Raw genomic sequence first — 22,628 nt, forward strand, 5'->3', positions numbered from 1 at the left:
CATTGCACCCCGCCAGTGAGACGCCTGTGACGCCCTCGTTACATTCGTGGGCTCAAGTAAAAATCCTTAAAGTAAGAAAAATGGGACAGATTGATACCCGCCGACTCAATCTTTTTGGACTTCTCTAACAACTATCGGCTTTCGGCTTGAGTGCCCGAACGAGGACATTGTTATTTGTTTGCGAACTATTGTGTTTTACACTTTCTCTCATTGTTAAGTCGTTGATGAAGCTTCGAACGTACTGTTTCGTTCGCCGCGTATGCCATTATGCTTCCGGTTTGGTTGTCTCGTCGTAAACTCATTTACTGTCCACCTTAACAGATACTACAGAAGTGCGTCGCAGCAAGCGATGGAAAACGAACAAATATTAATATCTTCATCCGTCCATAGTATGGAATCTACAATGAACTACGTTTATTACTCTAATAACAACCGAACTGGACTACTCTCGTAGCGTGCCCGGACTCTCCGTTGGTCTGTTCTGGGCACGACTTCTCATATGGTAGTGCTGCTTAGTTACGCCCCAAGCACAAACGTTCCGATTGGCAACAGCTACGAAAGCAGTACGTTCGACGTTTGGAGCTTCACGGCGCAGCAACCCTTGTCACCCCGCAGCAACCCGCATCACATCGCGACCGTCTGGCGGAAAGGCGGGCTTTAGGTAGGCATAAAAGAAAACGTAGATTTAAGCACAACCCATGGCGAAAAAGGGAAAGGGTAGAAAAATTGTCCATTTCGGGTTGTCCGAAAACCCCCGGAGTGGGGCACGGTGGCACAAAGGCTTGGCCGTGCGGAACCTTGTTGCCATTTGCCGGGCCTGTTGCCGGTTGGTGAATTCAACATGCCCGCCACGTTTGGGATGTTGAAGACACCAACAGGGCAACCCCGGAGCTTTGGTGACACACCAATTACAACCATGCGATATCGCTGAAAAACATATCTTACCGGAGTGAATCTGACGCTGGAACGGAACGGAGCTGGAAAGGTGGAACCGGAAACCGGATATGGTGCGGTGACAACGAATACAACGAGACGTGGGATGGGGCTTGATGTTGTTGTTAATTGTTGTTGAACTGAAAAAAAGTTAGACGAAAGTGTTCGATGAGTTGTGCATGCGAAAGATTCGAAGGGAAACTAAAAGTGAAGCCAAGCTTTGCTTAGCAAAATTAGCTAACCAATTTACTAGAAGGAACGATTGAGGAATTTAACGAAATAGGCAACAGAACGCTAACGAACCGGCCCGTAATTATGTGGCATGCTTGCAATATGTGAGCTCAACGTAAGCATTCAGCGTACAATATTCGGAACACAAGAAAACTCAACAAGAACCTGATAAAACGTGTGGTTTGTTGTGTTCATTTCACATCTTTAATTAAATTTATCTGATTAAAATTCTCGAGCGTCTCTGTAGAATTGATTTATGTTGAATTATTATAGAATTTTATTTTAAGTTGGAAATTTCAAAAAAAATCCTACAAAAACTTATAGCATATAAAGCACACGATACGTTTGAACAACATCGAAGTTTATTATTTGCCTTGGCTGGCATAGTGTAGAGCAGATTAAAAAACACACATTGTAAATTCATCGTTTATAATTGAGTAAGGCATAGATTTACATTATATGAGTTGATGAAGCATAAATAAACCAAGACAATAAACACCGCACCGGTGGAAAGAGGGGGAGGAAAATGTTAAGGAAGCGGACAGCTCGCGATGATTTATGATATGAAGGCAAACGATTGACTGCATCCATTTACACTATTTACAGTGCAAAAGACAATAAGCTTATCTGCATTTCTAGTGAAGGACAGTTATTGGAGAGGAACATAAATCGGCAGGCAAAGTATGGACAATAATTAGTCTACTTTAGAAGAAGAAAAAGGGAAAAAACAGACCATTGCAAAATAATTCAATCCATCAAATCACGCTGTTTCGATCAATTGTCAATGTAATAAAATTTAATATGAAGTTACAAAGCTGATGAAGAAGAAAGAAGCAAAGAAAACTTACACTGAAGCAACCTAGATAGTTTAAGAAATAAATGAACAATAATTGTGGAAAAACAAAGGAGGGCTAGTAGTGCCCGTGCATTTTGAATCTGAATTTGACAATAATTAATGGAAAATCTGTAGTGAAAGCAAATCGCATAGGCTAACCCCGTAACTTTATATGTTCAGTGACATTCGATTTTACTGTAATTATTGATATCAGTGTATTCTGTAAGATGTAAAAACAAACAGAAACCACCAATTTTGAGCGAACTGGTGATGGTGGAAATTCAACATCCGAGTTCTCCCTCTCAGACATGTACCGATCGTACCGTTTAAGGTGTAAATAACAAATCGTTCATGCTTCAAATACACTTTTGGGACAAAACTCATTACCCATTTTGGCCAGTTTCCAATTTGTAATGTGCATACACCGACTAGAAAGGAAAAAAAGGAACAAACCAAAACACAGCATCAGCAGTAAATTAACAAACCCATAAAATTACCGGTGGCATTGTAAAAGTTAAAAGATTAACCTGCATCAAAACTAAAATTAAACTAAAATCAATCTAATAATGCATGAGATCATAGCTAATGAACCGAAGCGAAAGCTTTACCAATAATTGTAAATTTAGCACGAAACTCAAAATAGGCTGGCGAAATGCAATTCACTCGAATTATACTAAAAACCATGTGCGCGTTCGTCGCTTGCACTAATGGCTCTACCATAAATGCACACAAAAAAAAAACAAACGGTGCATAAGTATGGGAAATTTACTCTACTACTTGGCTCTAAGGAGAATAATTATACTAACGAAGGAAAACCATCTACAAGACAATAAAGACAATAATTACAGTGATGACGATGCTCGTATATACAAATACAAAAGAATATATATAAATATATATACATACATTGTAATTGAAAGGAAAACTTATATTACGTATTAAAGTACATGTAATTTTACAGCCATTTACGAATCTACAACAAACACGTAGCAGAAACGCATTGTATTAATTGACTTTCTCGATCATCCAAGCTATTGCAAACTGTTTTGCTTAGTACACAAGGCTTTACTTTGAGCATGTTATAAATTCAATTGGTTTATCATAAATGGCTTCCGCTATCGTACAAAATCAGCTCTTGTTTTTATTTCGTTTCAAAAACATTTTTAGACAAAAAAAAACAACTGATGATATACAAAGTTCTCCTCTCATACACAACAATGGTAAACATAAAACATTAAATCTCCGCTAAAGTTGTAAAAAAAAGCAACCATAAAGAAACGATTTGACCGGTAAAAGTGGAACATTTTTGAATGGTTTAACGGTACTGCATATTTGGAACGGACAAAACATTGATTTCCGGAACATGCTTATTCGCAAAATACACGTTTTTAGGGAAAAGGGAAGGATCAAATCGAAAAATGTTCATCAGCATGAATTTTTCTGTTAGCCATGTGTCAATTACATGACAATAATGAGAGGGAAATGAAACAACCAATTAGTACCGAGAAGATCTAGAGATTCTTCGCTAACTTAAACAAAACAGTAAAATGAACAAAATAGAAAGTTTTTCTGCTGAACGCACAAGCGCATTTGGCCCTACCAAGGGTCAAGAACGATGTGAAAAACAAAATGCAACAACGTTTAAACAAACCACTTGCTGTCGATGGCGTAAACACATAATGTATAGCAGTGAGCATTAAGGAAGAACTCGCTCTAGAAAGCTCAGTAAGAAATGAATTCAACCGTTAGAAGTTACTTGAGCGGGATCTACTGCTATCGAATAACAAACATACAATATTCATTTACATTCATCAACATTTTGCTACTTTTCGAGACAGGAAAGCGAGTGATCAATATTGCTGCTAGCATGCGGAAAAGAAACTTGACGTCAAGGTAGGGGACTTGCAGGGGAAGAAAGACGATTACTAGGCACCTACACGATGAATCTGAGACAATAATTCTTTACACAGTAAGTAAAACAATGATGCATCAATAGCAGCAAGCACTAGTTTTAAATAAAGCAGTAAAGTGCACTACAGACTACGCCAATATTGGCGCCAAGTACTTACCGCCAATGCGCTACTCGCTAGCGATTCTACACTAGCGACTACTAGTGATGGCTAGCGCAACCAAAAGTTGCTCGTCGAGAAAATGTTGTCGCCAACACTTGACAACTTGTTAGCGAAACAATCAAAGCAAACTGTTTTCTATGCGTGTGCATCAGAAATGGATGTGTCTACGAAAATAGTGCAGTGCTTTGTGTTGTGAAACGCTGTTTGTAGTGTAATTGTGTGTTATTTTGTGTCCTGGAACAGATTAGGCACTAAAGTCGTTCAACTATGAACGAATGAAAATGAATCAAATCGACTGTTCCGAAATCACCAACGGTTTCTCAGCAATTTCAAATCCAATGATTGCTGAGTATTACCGAGGGCTTTCACACACGGGCAAGACCAAGGCAAGATTTTTTGGCACTTGCTAGTAGCTTGTCAAGTGTTGCCTTGGTCTTGTCTTGGCAGGCCTTGGCGACAGTCTGTAGGAACTTTAACGGTAACTAAGCAAAACTGTGTTTTATTCTTTGCTATCCATATGGAACAAATGTTGTTGTATTTCTCAAAATAATATTCGATGTGAATAACGTTCATTTCAAATGTATTAAATTGCTCTATTCACCTTGGCTCGTACTAAATCTAGTACATCACTGGATTTAAAACGCTGTTGTCAAATCGAACAGCTGATCGGTAACTAGAAAAAAAACAAACCAGAGGTCAACAACATCAATTTTCACAGTGCACTGTTGTTGGTGGTGAACATTTTAGTCGCATTGCTATTCCCAATCACGCCAGACCGCATCGAGCACCATGTTCGAACGAAAACTCACCATACTTTACGGTAGCCAGTCGGGAACGGCCCAAGATTTGGCCGAACAGATATGGCGTGAATCGAAGATGTATCACTTTCGCGGTAACGTCCTCCCGATGGACGAGTACGACGTGTCGGAATTGATTTCGGAGCGGTTCGTCGTTTGCGTGTGCTCCACCTACGGCCAGGGCGAAGAGCCGGACAATATGAAGCGGTTCTGGAAGTTTCTGCTGCGTAAAAGCCTCCCATCCGATTCTCTCCGGCAGGTTCACTTTGCCGTGCTCGGCCTCGGCGATTCACGGTACCCAAAGTTCAATTACGTTGCGAAAAAACTGCACAAACGGTTGCTCCAACTCGGTGGAAGTGCACTTCTGCAGGTTGGCCTATGCGATGATCAGCACGATCTTGGATACGGGGCTGTCTTTCTGCCGTGGATTAATCAACTGTGGGAGGAGCTGGGCAAGATAGCACCTCTGCCGGCCAATCAGCACAAGCTGCCTGAAAGTCCCCGTGAGTTTCGGTGGAAGGTAGAGGTTTTAAAGAAAGCCGAGACAGGTACTCCTTCCCAGCAGCCTGCTTCGATTGATCTGTACGCGGAGGTTCAGATGCCAAACGGGTTTCAAACGGTGGTGCTTGAAAACCGTCGCACAACGGCCAACGATCATTTCCAGGACGTTCGACTGATCACGTTCGAAAAGAAATCCGTTCCCTGGTGCCCGGGCGATGTGCTTTATGTAAGACCGCACAATTCTAAGGACAATGTAGACACATTGTTCGGTATATTGCACGAGCAAGGATTCGATCTCAACAAGACCACGTTGGTGGAGGTGAAAGCGGTTGATTCTGGTAAGTGAAGATGATATCGCATTATGTTATCGCAAAACGTGCCTGAATTGCACCATGCAATGGCCGCAAGATTGTATGTTTGAAGGAAAAAGAATATTAAGCCTAGTAACAACCACTACTGGATAAGATAAGAAAAATTCACTGCAGTCAGTTGCATTTCTTTTCATACATGAACTCTATACAACAGACAACATTATATTTTTACGAACCATTATTGGTCGAAACTTGTTTTATTGCGCAAAGTGGTATTACTGAGGGACATCATCCTGCTGCCAGCCGTCGTCGTCCGAGAGAAACCTTCTCTTCGCTGCCGTATTCATGTAAGGTCTGTAAACCCACTCAGTGTCCGCCGCATCCAGCTCGTCCAACGTGCCTAGCTTGATTTGATACAGCTTCAGCTGAAACCGTGGTCCAACTTCGGTCAACTCTAGCTGTTTTTCCACCATCCGGTACGTGTGGTGCCGGAAGCTAATGTAATCATCGTGGTTGGCGAACGTCATAACACGTTTCGAATCTTCCTTCGGTACCGGAAAGAGGAACTTCAATATGGACATGGTACGCGCGCCCAGTTTCGTCTTGAAGTTGTGAAAAACCAGATGTGGCTTCTGCTCACTCATCGTTCCAATGTCGGGAATATCGTGGCGCATCACTACCCCGGACAGGGTAAAACATGCCGTCGGTCCGTACGGAAGGTGCGAAATGATGAGATTATCCGGAACACCCTTGTGCTCGTGCACGACGATAAAGTCGGTTACGTTGTTTGCCCGGCAGGCATGCACCAGCTGTTTCATCTCATAGTTACCACGGTTCATGCGCTGTGCGTTGGGAAAGATCAAACGGAGCTCCTTGACGAATTGCTTTAGCCGGTTCGAGGGGTCGCGCGATGTTGTGATCATGATCTTCGGATCTTCGCAGCCGGCGAATCGGTACTCGTCGTCCTTTGAGTCGGCCGTGTTGGCACCACCACTTTCGCCTCCAATTTCGGCAGCCCGTTTCGGTCCCTGGTCAGTCCATTTCAGTTTCTCCTGTAGAGCTAGTGCATCCTTCCGCAAATCGCCGTGGATCGGTATGTGTTCCTCGAGTGCCTGCTTGATACGTTCCTTTTTGTCCTGCTGCAATTTGTGTTTGCTCTCGACCGCCTTCCGATAAAGGTATTCTCTGCGAAGACGGGCCTGGCGACGCAGCATTTTGCTTTTTTGTTATGTTGCTGAAGTTTTCGCTAAACTAAACACGAAACACGACTTTCCGGCAATACAATTCAGTAAACAGAAACGCATGTTTTCGTAGAATTGTCATTTTACTGTTTTCAACGGGACGCGACAGTATGTCTTTTCTAAGTTATGTTGTATGTGCTTCAAACGTCTGAAATTTTAAACGTCTTACCATGTGCCTTAGCATTTCAATGTAACGTCGCTTGGATGACAAAGTGTTTCTAATTTCTCAACGGTCTATTTTACTTACAGAAATGCCTGTGCCCTCCATATTACAGAAACCTCTTACATTGCAAGCCATTTCGGAACAGTACTGGGACTTGACTGCAATCCCACGTGCGAGGGCATTCGCCGTCCTGGCCAAGAATTGTCCAAACGATCTCGAAAAGGAAAAACTTGTCGAATTTAGCAGCGTCGAAGGACAAGAGGAACTGTTCTCCTATGCCAACCGACCGAGAAGAAACATTCTGGAGGTTTTGCAAGACTTTCCTCATGCCACCAAAAGCCTCACCCTGGAAGCCATGTTCGAGGTGTTCCAGCCGATCAAACCTAGAGCATTTTCGATCGCTTCTGCTGTGGAAAGTAACAAACTGCAAATACTGGTGGCGGTCATCGAGTACAAAACTAAGCTTAGCGTTCCCAGACGAGGGTTGTGTTCGCACTGGTTAAAACAGTTGAGTCCCGGCGATTTGGTTAATGCATGGGTACGAAGAAGTACATTTCAGCTTCCGTTGGACAAGGTGAGTAAATATTCAGTTAAACATTCGAAACACTACATATAATGTGACCATCAATGAACTGTTCTTTTTTTTCCACAGCATACACCCCTTGTAATGATTGGTCCTGGTACTGGGTTGGCTCCTTTCCGTGGTATCCTTCAAGAAAGGGAACTTTCCGAGACGCCCACTGCTGCACCTTTGGTATTGTTCTTTGGGTGCCGTAGTTCCACCGCGGACTTTCACTGCGAGAAGGATTTGAAGCGGATGGAACAGAGCGGGATGCTGCAACTGTTTTGTGCCTTTTCGCGAGATCAACCGGACAAGGTGTATGTGCAGCATCTGATACGTAAGGAAGGGGTCCTGCTGAAGAAATTGTTGGTGGAAAACGGAGGATACGTGCTGGTTTCGGGTAGTTCAAAGAATATGCCGGAAGCAGTGAAAGAAGCGTTGATAGAAGCTATAGGCGATGCGAATCATATCGAAGATATGATAAAAGCGAACCGCTATCAGGAAGAAACCTGGGCATAAAAACATTATGCCTGTGAATAAATATGAACATGGACGAATACAACATTACCGAAACCGATGGGTTTGTTCAGTCCTTACTCGTTACAGTTTATTTTACTACTCGGAGAATCCCCATACTTTCAAACTGCCCGCGTCTCTTCGCCGGTCATTGGTGTCCTTGTCGTCGCAAGCGTAAGCCAATATGTACTGCTTCGGATGCCACGCAACGGTGAACGTGGCTGCATCAACCGAAATATCGGCCACCTTTTCTCCCGTCTCCGTATCGCCGATGTCTATGATCAAATCTTCGCTGGCCGAAGCGAGCAGCTTGCCGTCGTGGCTAAAAGAAATCGTCCGCACGGGCCAATCGAGTCTCGAGAACACGCGCAGACACGCCAACTCTTCCGCATCCCACAGAGACACGAGTGCGTCAGCCGAACCGGTCGCAAAATACTTCCCCGTCGGATCGAACTCGATGCAGATGCAGGTGCTCGGGTGAGCTTTCAAGATCTGTTGCAGCTCCAGATTCGGGTAGTTCAGTATATGCACGCAGCCTTGCCCGTTGGTGAGGAAAAACAGGTCACTACCGTTGCTCCAGGCGATTTCGTTCACCTCAAAGCTGAACTGCTCCTCCGCGCGGATTTTGTGCGTCCGGGTGTCAATGAACGTCACCAGATCCTCCTTATTGCCGACCGCTATCGTGTGCCCATCCGGTGACCATGTAATGTTGATGTTTTCCCCTTTGGTGTTGATGAATGTGGCACACTTGCCGACCCGGACGTCCCATATGCGCACCGTTTTGTCGCCACTGGCCGTGCTGAGCAGGTCCGGCATCGAGGCGTGCCAGCAGAGCTGATCAACCGAGCCAGTGTGGCCACGGTATGTGCTCTCCTTGTTCTGCGGAAAGCGTAGACGAGTGATTCCCGTCAGGTTATTGCCAGCGAACAGATTTCATGATTTTGTTTTGCTTTTAGAGTGATCATATTACCAAACGGTCGCGATCGAGCGTAAATACGGCCACTGTTTTGTCAAACGAACCGGACGCTAAGCGGCGCCCATCACAATTCCATCCGACCGAATGCACCTTCGCTGTGTGTGCTTTCGATGCTTCTCTGGTTTTGTTGTGTCCTTTAAAGTATTCTTGCAATTCCTCAAGCTGCGTTTTGCTGCTTCCCATCGTAATTTAAACAAATTTTACTTGAACGAACGAGTATGTTTATGAGACGCGCGTATCTTTGGATGGAACGCCGATTTTAGTTTACTCCTTAAACGTCAGATTTGACAAATGGCAATTGACAGCGGCTCCTACGATGTTGACGTATTCCGAACGAAGCGCCGCACCAAGCAACGAATACACATTTATCACCTAGCCGTTGTGATGGAAGGCGGGCCACCATCGTGCTCCCGCCAGTAAATATAAGCGCACCGTGCACAGACCGCGAACCCGATGCGGTTAGCAGATTTGTCTACGTATTCATCACGTGTGTGGTTCGCACCGCCACTTCAAAGTGGAATATAATTAACCCGTACTCGCGAACTATCGACAGAATGGTAAGTTGCCAGCACAGTAACCGATGAAAGCCATATCGTCCTTTGCTCTGGTAGTCTTCGTCATGTTCGATCGATTTTGTCGAGAGCAAGGGAAACGCGGAAGCTAGTATCCTGTTGAACTTCACTTTGTTGGGTCGATCCGGCCCGTATGCCAGTGAAACGTAACTGCATAATTTCGACGGAAACATCAAATGAAAAAGTTGGCTTTCTCCACTCCATCCTCGAAAAAGGAGAGGAAGTTTCATGATATTCTAGCAATTGCTAAGCGAAGCAGAACATTGTGAGAAGTTTTCCAAACCCGGAATTCCACAGTGCGCATTTAATGTATTACCAAAGTGTTTAAAGAACAGAGAACCGCTGCTATTTCATAGTACCACGACCCGCAGAGATGTCAAAAGAAGTGAAAATGTGCTCTTCTAAAAATAGGGCGCCTTAAAACTCGTCAGAAAATCGATCCATCGCAACACGCTGTCGTCGCCGCACCGATTGACAAACGTGAAACATGTGCCGGTAACAGCATTTCCGGCGATGACTCCGACAGAAAGTGGTGCGCTGGACGTTACTTACACAGCAAGCACGCACTGCATTACACTCTATCTAGTGGAATGGCCCGAGATTGTGTCAATATAGGCTGCACAGTATGTGAGCCGTTAAATACTGTTTATCCTAACGGGAAAAACTTGTAGATAACCATACAATCGAAGGGAGCGCCTATTGACCTTAGGAGGCTACCATCAAGCGATACTACAGACGCGTGGATGGGCGTTAAAAAAATTCTACATTTAATAATCTTCCACTAACATAATCATCGTCGTCTCGTAGATGCACTTCAGGAATCATGTTACCGGTATAGATAAGCCAGAAGGTGCTCTTGTATTATTGTCCCGTTACGAAAGATAGTGCTACGAGAACAAGGTTGTATATACAGCCTTTTACACAGCAGTAAAGAACAAAATTTACAAACTAAAAACTTTAATATGAACGAAGAATCGCGTTAACTATTTAAAAACAAAATTAACAAATGTTCATGCTGGATTTTTTTATAAATGCTTAAGCCTCTTTGGTCACTGCATCTGAAGGGTTACGGGGGGGAGAACCAGATGTAGTCACATCAACTGCAATATCAATTGAAACACGCGGTGCGATTGTTCTTGTCGCGCGCCAATTGCACTTAGCATCAAGGGGCAGCTATGAACTTGTTTGCATGATAAATGGCGAAATTGATGGTAAAGCTGTTAACTCGTTGGCGTTATTAAATTAAAGCGATTGATTAGCGATTCAAAACGATTGTTCCCTGTAGAATGCTCGTCATCTAACCCGACTAGTGTAAAGACAATATCTTTGAAAATCTCCCTTCCTCCTTAGGGGGCTTGGTAAGATTAGAGTCAGAAAAATGTGGCTGTGTGTTTTCTTTCCCTATCAGCTATTCTCCAACATACTTTGAAATCTGAAGTTTGACCACACGCGCGTCACAATCTGCAATCACCGAGAAGAAGCGGCGATACGCTTCTCCATTGTGTTCCGACAATGTGCCTCGTTATCAGAAACGTTTGGAGCGTTTTGGTAGCCATTCGTCTCAAAGATCCATCTAGTCATCTGTGGAGTATCAATTCCAATCGTGCACGCTGCCGGGAAGGATGTAATCGGTGTCGGACAGGAAAACGTAATTTGCTGGTACATAACGAGAGCAGTTGTGTCATTATACGGCAGAATATACTGAGTACGTCACAGGAGCAGTCGGGTCGGTGCAGCTTGATCATCATATGTTGGAAGTAGCTCGCGAACGCTTGATAAGACGTGCCAGACCCTGTGTGGTACGGAACAATCACGTAACAACGGTTGTTTCCAGGTATACACCTACGCCTACTAGCATTCCCACAATAGAAGAAGAGTAATATAATGGAGCACTTTGATAGGAATCAATAACGTGCACGATACGCCTATCACCAATTTTTAACGTAACCGCAACGTGTTTTATCTTCTGTTCCGCCTCTTGTCACTAACCAATCATTTCATCATTCCTCTTTTCATTACAGACCGAACCGGCAATGGGTGTACATTGAAGGATCCTGAATCCAAAGTCTATTTTCAATCGATTGTATCTCGTTTGCTCAAGATACTCCGGTAACCATCGTCGTCAAGCAACTGCTCGATGCGATAGCACAAGACTCGAATGTACGAGGCACACAGCCGTGTCTGATCGACGATTGCTGCGGCCAGTGACTTTCTCAGGGCCAGTGGTCGCGATTTCGATGCACATAGCGCACCGGTGTAACTGATATGGTGTTTTAAACAGCCAGCACCGAAACTCGCCGATCTGGCAGAATTCCTATCTCCGGCTCCAATGTCATACACGCGGTTGGCGTGAAAACGAAGAAGCGGCCTACTAGTGCAAGCAACGAGAGGGCCATAATCCATACCCAAGGCTAGCAACGAATCACCAAACAAGAAGGAAAACGGTGCGGGTGAGCGGGAGAGAGTGAAAGAAGATCACCCAAACGACCCAAGCGAACCTTCGTGCAAGAAAAAATGGCATCATACGACAGTCAAAATCTGCTCCCCGGTGGCGGTCCCGGCAGCCGGATAAATGGCGGAAACATTAGCATCGTTAGCAACCGAGCAGGCGGCGGTGAGTATTTTGGCGCGTATTCATCATTAGCATTATATTGTTGCGCGTGGAGAAGCGGGCGGTTTGAGTAAACAAACAAACACGATCGTGATTCCTGAAGATCTAATGACGCGCATCGAAAACTATAGGCCGAGGTGCACGAAGCTAAATTTGTCCGTTACGTGCTAGTTGTGGACTAGTTGGTTGTTTTTTCTTTTCTCAATTAAAATTCAATCCTATATTCTTGTGGAGGGTAAGCAAGTGATTGAAAACGACACACGCCATCCGAGGCCAATAGGTAAAACGAGCGAACCCGGCTTGTCGAACTGTCGGATGAAATTTCAATGAATGTGAATATAAATCAAGAGAGCACTCAACTTGTCGTTTACATAACCGTAGATGTTCTTATCGCCCGATTGAGTTTGCAACTACCAAACGAAAAATCCGATCTATTCTGGTTGAATTTTGTATTCCGTTTTATTTTTATTTTTTTCTTTTTTTTTCACTTAGTCTATAACACATGTTTTGATAAGCGATTCAAGAGTACCCGACTACTAACCTTAGGTCGAACGGTTTCATTGATAACTTCAATCTCTAAAGCCATTAGTTCTTCGCGTAAATCTGGAATGGAGCTACAAAGGTTTGCGACCTAGCATTTCTTAACCCCAGTCAAGCAAGGCATGTTTTGTCGCGGTATGATAAGAATTCTTTTCTAAACTTCGTAATGATTGTACCACTCGTGGACTTACTGATTTATTGATGGAAAAATCATGCTCCCTCGGTTCATCTCTCTTTTGTCGCATCTTCTCAACAACAACATAATTGGTTAATAAATTGATTCAAGGAAACGCACCGGCGCGTGTATGCGGGCGGTGCTGTGTAAAAGAAATACTTTCTCGTGGTTTGCGAGGCCGGTAGACACATTCCTACCTAATTGATCTATTGCCCGTCCATCGTCGAGGGCAGCAACAGGGAAACCACCACCAGCTCCTACACGACGTGAGCATCAAACACGATGCTTTTGGGGGTACGGATTGATACGCCGTGGGGCGATAAAAATAGATCAAATTTATTTCGTTCATTCTTCACGCGAGGCAAATCTCCGCTCACACAAATTTTCAACTCGGGCGTATCACGCCTAGCGGATGGATTCGCAAACGGCATGAGCATTGGGTGAAGAATGTTTCCATCGGGCTGATGCTTGTTATTTATTGTGCGTCCGCGTGTTCGTTGGTTAAATGCACTCGAGACACTCGTGAATTCGCCCGTGATCAACATCACACGAGGGCAGACAAAGGCCGTGGAACGCGGCGCATAAGCCATTAAGACCTGCGAGAGTGCAGACGAGCAGAATAATCTACTCGATCGGGAAACGGCACGATGGGAAAAGTAACATAAATAACTGCCCAGGCGAACGATCAAGCGTGCGGAATCGTAAAAAATGTAATGCTCCATCCGTGGGCAACAAACTGCTAAACAGAAGGGGGCAAAGTTGGTGGATTATCCCTGCCCATCGGATGACCCACTGTGTTCCTGTGATGTTCCTCACAACGGGAGTATCCCCCCCTAGGATGTTTGTGAAACATTGTCCATCTGCTGGGTTCCCCAGCGAACCCAATTGACCTTGGATGAGGCTTGCGATCAGACCAGCGACATTTGAAAAATCGTTATGCAAGATCGTTGATGCGAACTTGTGCTTGTTTTCTTTTTAAATCTAGGACAGCAACATTATCACAATAGCATCTTGCCAGATTGATGGATGCATAGAAAACACATCAAGCTAATTGTAGCTAAGCTAAGGAGCAGTTAGACCTTCTCGAACAGGTTCAATTATATTCATGCCTTACTTTTTCTGTTTGTTTTTTTTCAACAGCAGGCGGTGATGCTGAGAAGTCGCCCTTCCTGGAAAAGTCGGAACCGGTGCGGCTCACCCCGGCCTGGGAGGAAAACAATCTACCAAATGATGAACTCAACTTCAAAGGTAAGGTTTGTGCTGAGCGAATAATGCAATCTTTTTTTCCGTCCTGTCTGGTAAACACTCCTTCCCGTGAGCGCGACACGGTGGTTCCAGAAACCTTTTTTAAAATACCATATTTTCGAACACCGCAGGATACGTGGTCTCCCCCTCCTTCTCTCTCCCTGTTACTGTGGAATGTGGGCTCTTTTTTAGGTCAATTTACTTCGATTCCATGCAATCAAGACATATATACCTTTTTACTAAGTTCCCTGCGGCTTTTTAAAGGAATTATGGACGAAATTTTTATTTATTAATCGCTCGCTGCATATCGCTCACACGGACAACTTTTGCACGGGTTAAAAGGGCTGACGCAGTAGGATCCAATCAAGGGTGGATGGTGGCATAAAACCACGAAAACACGAAACATGACCATCATGCGGTAGGGTTCCACACACCATCGCCCGCTGCAAACCTGTTGCTCGCGGTCTTCTTGGTGACTTCTTATAACGCGATGTTGGTGGTTTTTGCTAGCACTTGTTTATGTTTTTATTTTTATGAAAATCGCCTTACGAGCGAACTTTACCAACCTGCTATAAGGGGACCCACCTGAGGGGAGAGGTGTGGAACAATTCTGCAAAACATTGATGTTTGTTGTACATTTATCAAATTGTCCCCGGGCACTCAGTATTTAATTCCCCGGCAACGGGTCTGTCGCGTACTAATTGGTAAGCCAACCGTTACGATGGGGATAAAAAGTGTGCTTTCTTGTAATTTATAGCCGGTTTTTTTTTTTGGTTTTAATAGAATTTCAGACACGCGTCAGTCAATGCGAAGCCTTATTCAAAGTGCATTATTTTGAAATTTAAACAAGTTCTTAATTCTTACAGTACAACTCTGATCTACGACCAAATCACAATACTTTTCCGAATATAGATTTCAAAATATGACCGCACCACACACGGAATCCGTGTATCATTTTTTGGTAGTTTCGAATAATTTAAAAAGCCCTGTTTCTTGCCCTCTTCCATCTTTGCCACTTTTCCATAAATAAGGTGGATTTTCATTCGTTATTCCGGTTGTCTGGAGGATGGGTGTTCCTATATGTCTTCGGCCTTTTCCCACAACCCTTCTCCCCCCGTACCGTAAGCATGCATATTTATACCGCGCGCCAGAGGTAATTTACGGGCAGAAGCAATTTAATCGATCGATCGATCATTCTTATCGACAGCGCTTCTGATGAAGGCCAATGGGATGAGATGATGGTGTTCTTTCTAAAGAGAGGGTGTGTGTATGTTCGTTAGTGTATTTTTAGTTGGTAAAAATGTGTCACTAGTTTACCGTTTATTTTGTTATGTTGAACAGAATATCTTGAATGATGATTTTTTCACTATCGCAAGTAGTACTATCGATGAGCAATAAAATCTTCATCGTTTTAGAAAAACAAAAAATGAAATGCTTGTTGCGATAAGAAGTTGGCCTGAATGGAGTTGATTTTCAACAGGTTTTACTGTATCCTGGTGTGGAGCTAATTTTATCTTGGAACAATGGGCAATAAACATCGATTTATTTTATTGAACGGAAATAGAATGAATAACCTCCGGTATGTCGCTGCTGGGGGGATTCGACTTCACAAGCGGTTGTCTTGGAAGGGCGCATATTTCCTTGAAATTTTCCTGCAGCGCTTGATTCGATGTCCGGTCCTTCTTCTCGTATGAACTGAGGAGAGCATCCCTGTGCTGCGTTTTTTTTTTCTTTCTGCTTTGTCTCAATGTGCAACCTCCTCCGGACAGCGCACCGCAAATACATCGAGAGAAAAGCGAACGACGAAAAGTGTTGCGTCCAACATGCAATCTTCAACATGATCCTCAAGTGGTGGTTTTGATCGTCATTCTCTCGCTAACTTTTCACCTGTGCGGACTCACCGGGACCTCCGGTTCGGTTGTCCGGCCCTTTAGGAACGTTTTCTCTTTGCAAGTGACCTGCAGTTTTCACACACGCAAAACGAAACGAAGTGCCCTTATTATACATCTCTACCCTCCCCCGCGCCCTATGGCCGTGTCTCCCCGCGTGCCTTGCTTTTCGCAGCAACCTTCGCGTGGTCCCCGTTTCGTGTTTACTTTGGCTCGTTTGTGGGCACGCCGGTCCGGTTGGACTGGTCGGGGTCCGTTGGTCCGTCGTCGCGAAGAAGCGATCCATTTTGTTTCCGAGTGCCAGAGCGCAACGAGTGTGTCCCCGCAGTAACTACCAACAGTCCGGACTGTGTTTGTGCATTGTTTAACGTTTAACGGGGACCGACATGTTTTTTACCTTGTACTATCTGCTAACGACCCGATGGCGACTGCTTCCAGGGTTGACGATGGAGCGGGCCAAGATGGAGCTCAATCCCCCGCGGGATAAACTTCTGCTCGTATTTCTAACGCTCCTGATCCACGGCGTCGGCACGCTGATGCCGTGGAATATGTTCATCACTGCCAAATCGGTAAGTATTCACTGGATATTCCTCGTTCCGCTTGTGTGAGTAAGTTCTAACCGATCTCTTCCCTTCCTCCGTCTTCCAGTACTTTGTAGACTATAAGCTAGGCCAAAACTACACCGGCGTCGAGTCGGAGTATGCAACGTACTTTCTTTCGTCCATCGGGTTTGCGTCGCAGATTCCCAATCTTCTGTTTAACTGGCTCAACATTTTCATGAATCTTGGGTAAGTTGTTTCTTAAGGAGCTTTTTGAGATATATAACGGTAAACGTGGTCAATTTATAACATGCAAGTTTTTTAGCAAAGCTGGAAAATTTAAAAAAAAGCAATTCATTTAATATTTCTATAGGTTTCAATTTATTCTAGGATTGTTTGTGAATAGTTTGATACTGGGACCGAGTAAAAAATTTAAGTTGTATAATGTTCGTAATACCTTCTGATGCGAACTAAAACAGAATACATTTTAATAAATTGTTTCCCTCGTGAAGCGTTTTTCAGACCAGAATCTTGAAAAACCGTTTCCTTTAACATTTTAACTGTTATTAATGTGTCAGTATTTTATTCATAAGATTAAGTGGTCAATTATTTATCTTAAAATGTTGGAAATCGATGATTCGATCAATATTTTTATAATTGTTCGATGTTCATGCACAAAGGGCGGTAGACACAAAATCTAAACAGTTAAGCAACTAAAATCCAAAATTATGTTACTTGGAAAACAGCTTAATTTGAGCTAGTTTTCATTGTTGTTTGTAAAACTTGGTTGCTTCAGGATTGTAATCATGAAATAGTTTAATATTTGCCAAATCATAATAATCATGTTTATCCATATTCCCTATAGAACTATTTATAACTTATTAACTTAGATAGTTTTGAACAACCTAAAAAGTTCAAAAAATTTATCACTCATTTATCATTTAAAAAATATCACTCTAAATTGAATGACTACTTAATAAATATTCCTCTCTCAATCCTTTAACAGTGGAAACTTGACAAAACGAATCGTGTGGAGCATCCTTGTGGAAGTGCTCGCATTCGTCGTGACGGTCGTCCTGGCAATGGTTGACTCTTCCGAGTGGCCAGGTGCGTTCTTCTGGATCACGATGACCACGGTGGTGATTTTAAACAGTGCGTATGGCTTACCAGTACTTCAAATCAAATAGCATTTTATCACAATTGTTCGTTCCCATTATTCTAGTGGCCGGCGGTATCTACCAGAACACGGTGTACGGTATGGCTGCGAAGCTACCGTTCAAATATACCGGTGCCGTAGTGCTCGGGTCGAACATCAGTGGCACGTTCGCTTCAATAATTTCGATCCTCAGCTCACAGTTTGCGTCCTCCGTGAGGACGGCAGCGATCTACTACTTTATCACAGCGATGTTCGTGCTGCTCCTGTGCTTCGATACCTACTTTGCGCTTCCGTTGAATGTAAGCAATCGGTTGCATGCGTTTTTCCAAATAATTCCATATATATGTTGGTTGTTTCACAGAAATTTTACCGCTACCACGAGCTCCAGAAGGAGCGTGAGATCGAGTCGAACCAGCGTGCTAACATGGGCGCCCCTCCACCGTACTGGAAAATCTTCAAGCAAGCCTTCCCGCAGCTGTTCAACGTGTTCTTCGTGTTCTTTATCACGCTGTCCGTCTTCCCAGCGGTGCACTCCGACATCAAGCTCTCCGACGACAACTTCATCATCAAGAAGGATCTGTTCGTGAGCATCTGCTGCTTCCTCACGTTCAACGTGTGCGCCATGCTCGGCAGCCTGCTGACGTCCTGGGTAACCTGGCCGAAGCCCAAATACCTGGTGTGGCCGGTTCTGCTGCGTGTCGTCTTTCTGCCGCTCTTCCTCTTCTGCAACTACCAGCCGCTAAACATCACGCGCCTCCTGCCGATCTACATCGAAAACGATTGGGTGTACTGGGGCACCGGCGTTGTGATGGCGTTCACGTCCGGGTACTTCAGCTCGCTCGGCATGATGTACGCCCCGCAGTCGGTCGAGCCGCAGTACGCGATGACGGCGGGCATGTTTGCGGCCGCCATGCTCATCACCGGCATCTTCTCCGGTATCCTCTTCTCGATGGTGTTCCCGGTGGTGGTGCAGTACAACTTCCTCGACTGGCTGCACTAGGGCTGGCGCTGGGGAGTGGACGTGTACGATGACTACTACTACCGGTCGTCGTAAAGTTTTCGCACGGGCCCACTCCCAATCGCGCCCATTCGAAGCTCACGTTTCTTATGTCGCTCCATCATATCACACGCAGTTCGGACTGCGAATGAAACAACTACCGTTCGACGCACAGGACGAACGCGGGGAAGCGTGCTCTCACTCCCTCGCGGGGTTGTAGTTGTTGCTGCGCTGTAGTCTATCTGCTCAAATTGGGTCTTCAACAGACTTCCAACCCCATTTTGTTTTTCTTCCTAATGTTTGTACCCTTTGTTGTTTTGCAAGAAAAGAAAATCCTTTTGGTGTTTATGCAATATATTGCAACATTTCGTTCTGATTCTTCAAGCCCATCAGCGTGTTGAAATTTAAGAATATCTTGCACTCAATATTATGCAAATTAATTTAATGTGTTTTTAAAGTTTCAAGTTGAAATAGTTGCATCAACGCTTGTTTGAAAGGGGGAAAAACCATTGTCTCTTTATAATATTATCCTTTCGTTAGGAAACTTGTTTTACTTGAGAACAATACCTAAAGGATTTCGGTAAAATACACACCAACAGGTTTGCCTACAGGGGAATGTTTGAAAATCGAACGACGCTTTGCGTAATATCCTCTATACATCTATCCTCTTTCCTAGTGCCAGGATTTTATTTTAAAATCATTTGGTCTTAATAGGACTAATACACAAGCACAATGTGAAAAGGGTGTTATAAATGATTTCATTCAAACAAAAATATAAATCCTAGTCTGGCATCAAGCATATCGAGCATACAAGCGGTGCGTAGGAAGACCTACGTATCCCTATAGGACATTTTCATCCTACGTTGATGCTTATACACTACAGCGAGAACCGTGTGGCCACTAATCCCACCGGGAAGCAAGCAATCTCATATCCCTAAGAGCGTCACAATCCCTACATATATTCGATCATTCGTTAACCTGGTGCCCTAATTATGCAACTGATTTCAGATTTACCAAAATTATACAGTTTTTCGTATGTTTAATTCTTTTTTTTCCTTTTTTTAGTTTTAGAGTGTAGGTTTAAATCAAAGTTTCATTTCCTTCAGCGTCTCGTCATAATAGATCTAAGAATGAGTCAAACAGATGATCCCTATACAGAGTCCAAATAGTAATCCAATTGCATCCAGATCTCAGAATACAATTTCGATTCGAAAAACAAAAATAAAACCAAATACTTTGCATACGAAAATGAAACACATTACGATGGCACTGTGAAGTTGAGTTAGTTCTTTTGTTTTCATAAAGCATTCAAATTGAACTCGATTCGCATAGCTCAAACTGGAATGTAGGATTAATGCATTAGATACGCTCATTTGCGAACATCGAAAAGCTTCGTTATTTCATATGACTGATTGTGTAGGTTTTAGTAGTTTAGAGTGTGTTCCTCTTCCAAATTATTTTTTTATTTTGACCATTACCGTTTTATTTTTTTCTTTAAATCAACACAACCCTTTATTATGCTTTCGGAAAACTTAAACAAAAAACGATTCAAATAAAACATTTTCCATCTATAAGTTTCGACCCGTTCCGATCAATTTATTTCGACATTTTCTTCTTATATATAAGCCGCGTTACTACGAACTATGTTTCTTTCTTCTTTTTTTTGTTTTTAAAATAAATTCAGTAGTTTTTACCACCCCGTTTTTTCTTACATTTTTGTTTTGTTTTTTTCCCCGAACATGTAAGGTAATGTATTTTTAAGGGTTTTCACCAAGCTTCCAATGCTTTTTTTATAATTGTAAGTGAAGCTAGCGGCATTTTTAACATACACTTTTGTTTCTTTTTTTCTTAGTCAACGTAAATTTAACTACATTTTCTATGTTCTATAACAGTTGCTCATACATGTTAGAAAAGAAAACTAGCAGCGCGCATTAATCCACAATCAATAAAAGAAATTACTTACCCTATCAACCGGTCGGATGGTGATGGTAATGAAACACCCCCAGTATAGGCAAAGAAAGATAGATATTCCACTTTCAAAATGTTAGAGAATAATGATAGTTGAAACTAAACGAACACACATTGTTTTTACTTATGCCCCAGGATAGCATAGTTTTTTAAACGAACTTGTTACTGACGAAGGAGATGAAGAAGCAAACAACCGGATAAAGACGAAGGAGACAAACGTAAAAAGATGGTAAGACGATAATATTTAACATATATAGTAATATAAGAATACATTGAAGCATTATGATGATAAACTAAGGATAAAATAGTTCTAGTAAGGAGTTAAATGTTACATTTACATATATACTTATACCAAATTTATGCAAAACAAAAAAAACAGTAAATCATACATGAATAACAGGACCAGTAAATATGTCGCGGAAGAGGACCGAATACCGTAATGGCGTAAACTGTTTTCGCCCGGTTCGAGAAAATGGAGCAATAATGAAAATGATACCGTGTAAGATTCTTAGCTGAATATTCTAAAACCGGCGGCTTCGCAGTCAATCTGCATTTATCTACCCGCGCACGAGTTCGTTACACCGGAGAAAAAAATGCCTTCCCTGTTTCCGAGTGAGCCCGTGTTTGTATTTAAAACACTTCTGACCATCCGATTTCCCGCGAGCTAAACTAAGACGAAGAGAGACGAAGACGCACACATATTCTTTGCGTGATTACAAACCTTATTATTGCAAAGTGATCTTACTCTACAGCATCTGTTAGCGCTAAGAAAACTGTTTTGCTTTTCCTCGATGACCAAACGATACAGAAAACCGCGCATCATGAATCGTTTTGATTCCAGGCAAATAAATACAAATGATAGGATAATTTCTACGTCACACGCATCAATAGAAACAATCGATACATTTAAAAAAAAAAAACTAAGTCACGCATCTTTGAAACTAAACTTATCAACCTCTTACCAACATAGGATACATTTTCTATAGCATTTATATACATAACTAGCAAAATACATCGTTCCCCATTTCTAGAAGTTCAGAGACATTTTACTCCCATTAAATTTCCGCTACAGAATAGGGTACAATCAATGCATTCTTCTCGATACCTCAAACAATTTCATAGTCAAATACAAATAGCCGTTTTTTGAATAAAACCAAACTGACTTTACCCTACATAATCAGCTCCACTCTCGACTAGCGCTGACGATAGGAAGAGTGCCGACGCTCTTTGCATTTGTACGCATGTTTACGCAGCATAATAATGGTTGCAAAATGAGATGAAATAGAGAAAAAAAAAGGAACAACAATAAAACATAAAGCAGCTACGTAAAACTCAGACACAATAAAACGGCGGGACGTCCATCCGTATCCAGTTCGTGTGACAATAAGAAGACAAACATATAAAATAAATGCTAGAAATGGCTAGGTGCATGCCTTTTTTCGATGGGATTTTGTGTTTCGAAAGCCAATGGTGCGTAAAGTTTTTACACTTAACATTTACTAAAAAAATAAAACACACAAACACACAGGCAAAACAAAATACCGCATACGATGCTAATAAAGATTACATCAGCAGTGTGTTTGAAATATTCATAACAAAGGAGCCGCAGACAAACTTGTGAATTTTTCGTTCCAAAGTTATAAACCAGTGCCACGGAAGGATATATAAATAGTAGGCGGAACAAAATCAGAAAAGCGGCAAAACTTAAAAGATCAACAAATAGAGTGAAGAACTCAATGTTTAAAATACAATCATAAGAACCATCATTCTTCTTCATTCCGAAAGTATCGATTTTTCC

General features: G+C 42.8%; 4 protein-coding genes across 4 annotated transcripts; 2 read left to right on the forward strand and 2 right to left on the reverse strand.

The window, feature by feature from the left end:
• The first annotated feature begins 4,813 nt into the window (after positions 1–4,813).
• LOC131288863 (NADPH-dependent diflavin oxidoreductase 1) lies at positions 4,814–8,210 on the forward strand. Its single transcript, XM_058318043.1, has 3 exons — positions 4,814–5,707; positions 7,171–7,658; positions 7,737–8,210. The coding sequence occupies exons 1-3, from the start codon at positions 4,861–4,863 to the stop codon at positions 8,163–8,165; spliced, it is 1,764 nt and encodes a 587-aa protein (XP_058174026.1). The 5' UTR covers positions 4,814–4,860; the 3' UTR covers positions 8,166–8,210.
• LOC131288864 (U3 small nucleolar ribonucleoprotein protein IMP4) lies at positions 5,914–6,961 on the reverse strand. The gene has a single exon (XM_058318044.1). It carries the CDS (start codon positions 6,892–6,894, stop codon positions 5,956–5,958), a length of 939 nt encoding a protein of 312 aa, XP_058174027.1. The 5' UTR covers positions 6,895–6,961; the 3' UTR covers positions 5,914–5,955.
• Positions 8,211–8,235: 25 nt separating the features above from the next.
• LOC131288865 (THO complex subunit 3) lies at positions 8,236–9,395 on the reverse strand. Its single transcript, XM_058318045.1, has 2 exons — positions 9,133–9,395; positions 8,236–9,041 (listed from the first exon to the last, which is right to left on the reverse strand). The coding sequence occupies exons 1-2, from the start codon at positions 9,319–9,321 to the stop codon at positions 8,262–8,264; spliced, it is 969 nt and encodes a 322-aa protein (XP_058174028.1). The 5' UTR covers positions 9,322–9,395; the 3' UTR covers positions 8,236–8,261.
• A 128-nt stretch (positions 9,396–9,523) lies between these two features.
• Positions 9,524–19,148, forward strand: LOC131286571 (equilibrative nucleoside transporter 1). Its single transcript, XM_058315540.1, has 8 exons — positions 9,524–9,695; positions 11,732–12,324; positions 14,180–14,284; positions 16,609–16,739; positions 16,819–16,958; positions 17,716–17,861; positions 17,932–18,164; positions 18,227–19,148. The coding sequence occupies exons 2-8, from the start codon at positions 12,225–12,227 to the stop codon at positions 18,863–18,865; spliced, it is 1,494 nt and encodes a 497-aa protein (XP_058171523.1). The 5' UTR covers positions 9,524–9,695; positions 11,732–12,224; the 3' UTR covers positions 18,866–19,148.
• The last annotated feature ends 3,480 nt before the right edge of the window (positions 19,149–22,628 follow it).

Source organism: Anopheles ziemanni, chromosome 3 (genome assembly GCF_943734765.1).
Source record: "Anopheles ziemanni chromosome 3, idAnoZiCoDA_A2_x.2, whole genome shotgun sequence".
In the NCBI taxonomy this organism is placed as follows: Eukaryota; Metazoa; Arthropoda; class Insecta; order Diptera; family Culicidae; genus Anopheles; species Anopheles ziemanni.

Bases quoted from the DNA above. Each gene is read 5' to 3' on its own strand.
- LOC131288863 (XM_058318043.1), top strand. From the start codon at position 4,861: ATGTTCGAACGAAAACTCACCATACTTTACGGTAGCCAGTCGGGAACG. The intron at 5,708-7,170 runs GTAAGTGAAGAT...TTTTACTTACAG, and splicing joins GGTGAAAGCGGTTGATTCTG to AAATGCCTGTGCCCTCCATA. The intron at 7,659-7,736 runs GTGAGTAAATAT...TTTTTTCCACAG, and splicing joins TTCAGCTTCCGTTGGACAAG to CATACACCCCTTGTAATGAT.
- LOC131288864 (XM_058318044.1), bottom strand. From the start codon at position 6,894: ATGCTGCGTCGCCAGGCCCGTCTTCGCAGAGAATACCTTTATCGGAAG.
- LOC131288865 (XM_058318045.1), bottom strand. From the start codon at position 9,321: ATGGGAAGCAGCAAAACGCAGCTTGAGGAATTGCAAGAATACTTTAAA. The intron at 9,042-9,132 runs GTAATATGATCA...CGCTTTCCGCAG, and splicing joins CGCTCGATCGCGACCGTTTG to AACAAGGAGAGCACATACCG.
- LOC131286571 (XM_058315540.1), top strand. From the start codon at position 12,225: ATGGCATCATACGACAGTCAAAATCTGCTCCCCGGTGGCGGTCCCGGC. The intron at 16,959-17,715 runs GTAAGTTGTTTC...ATCCTTTAACAG, and splicing joins AACATTTTCATGAATCTTGG to TGGAAACTTGACAAAACGAA. The intron at 17,862-17,931 runs GTGCGTATGGCT...CCATTATTCTAG, and splicing joins CACGGTGGTGATTTTAAACA to TGGCCGGCGGTATCTACCAG.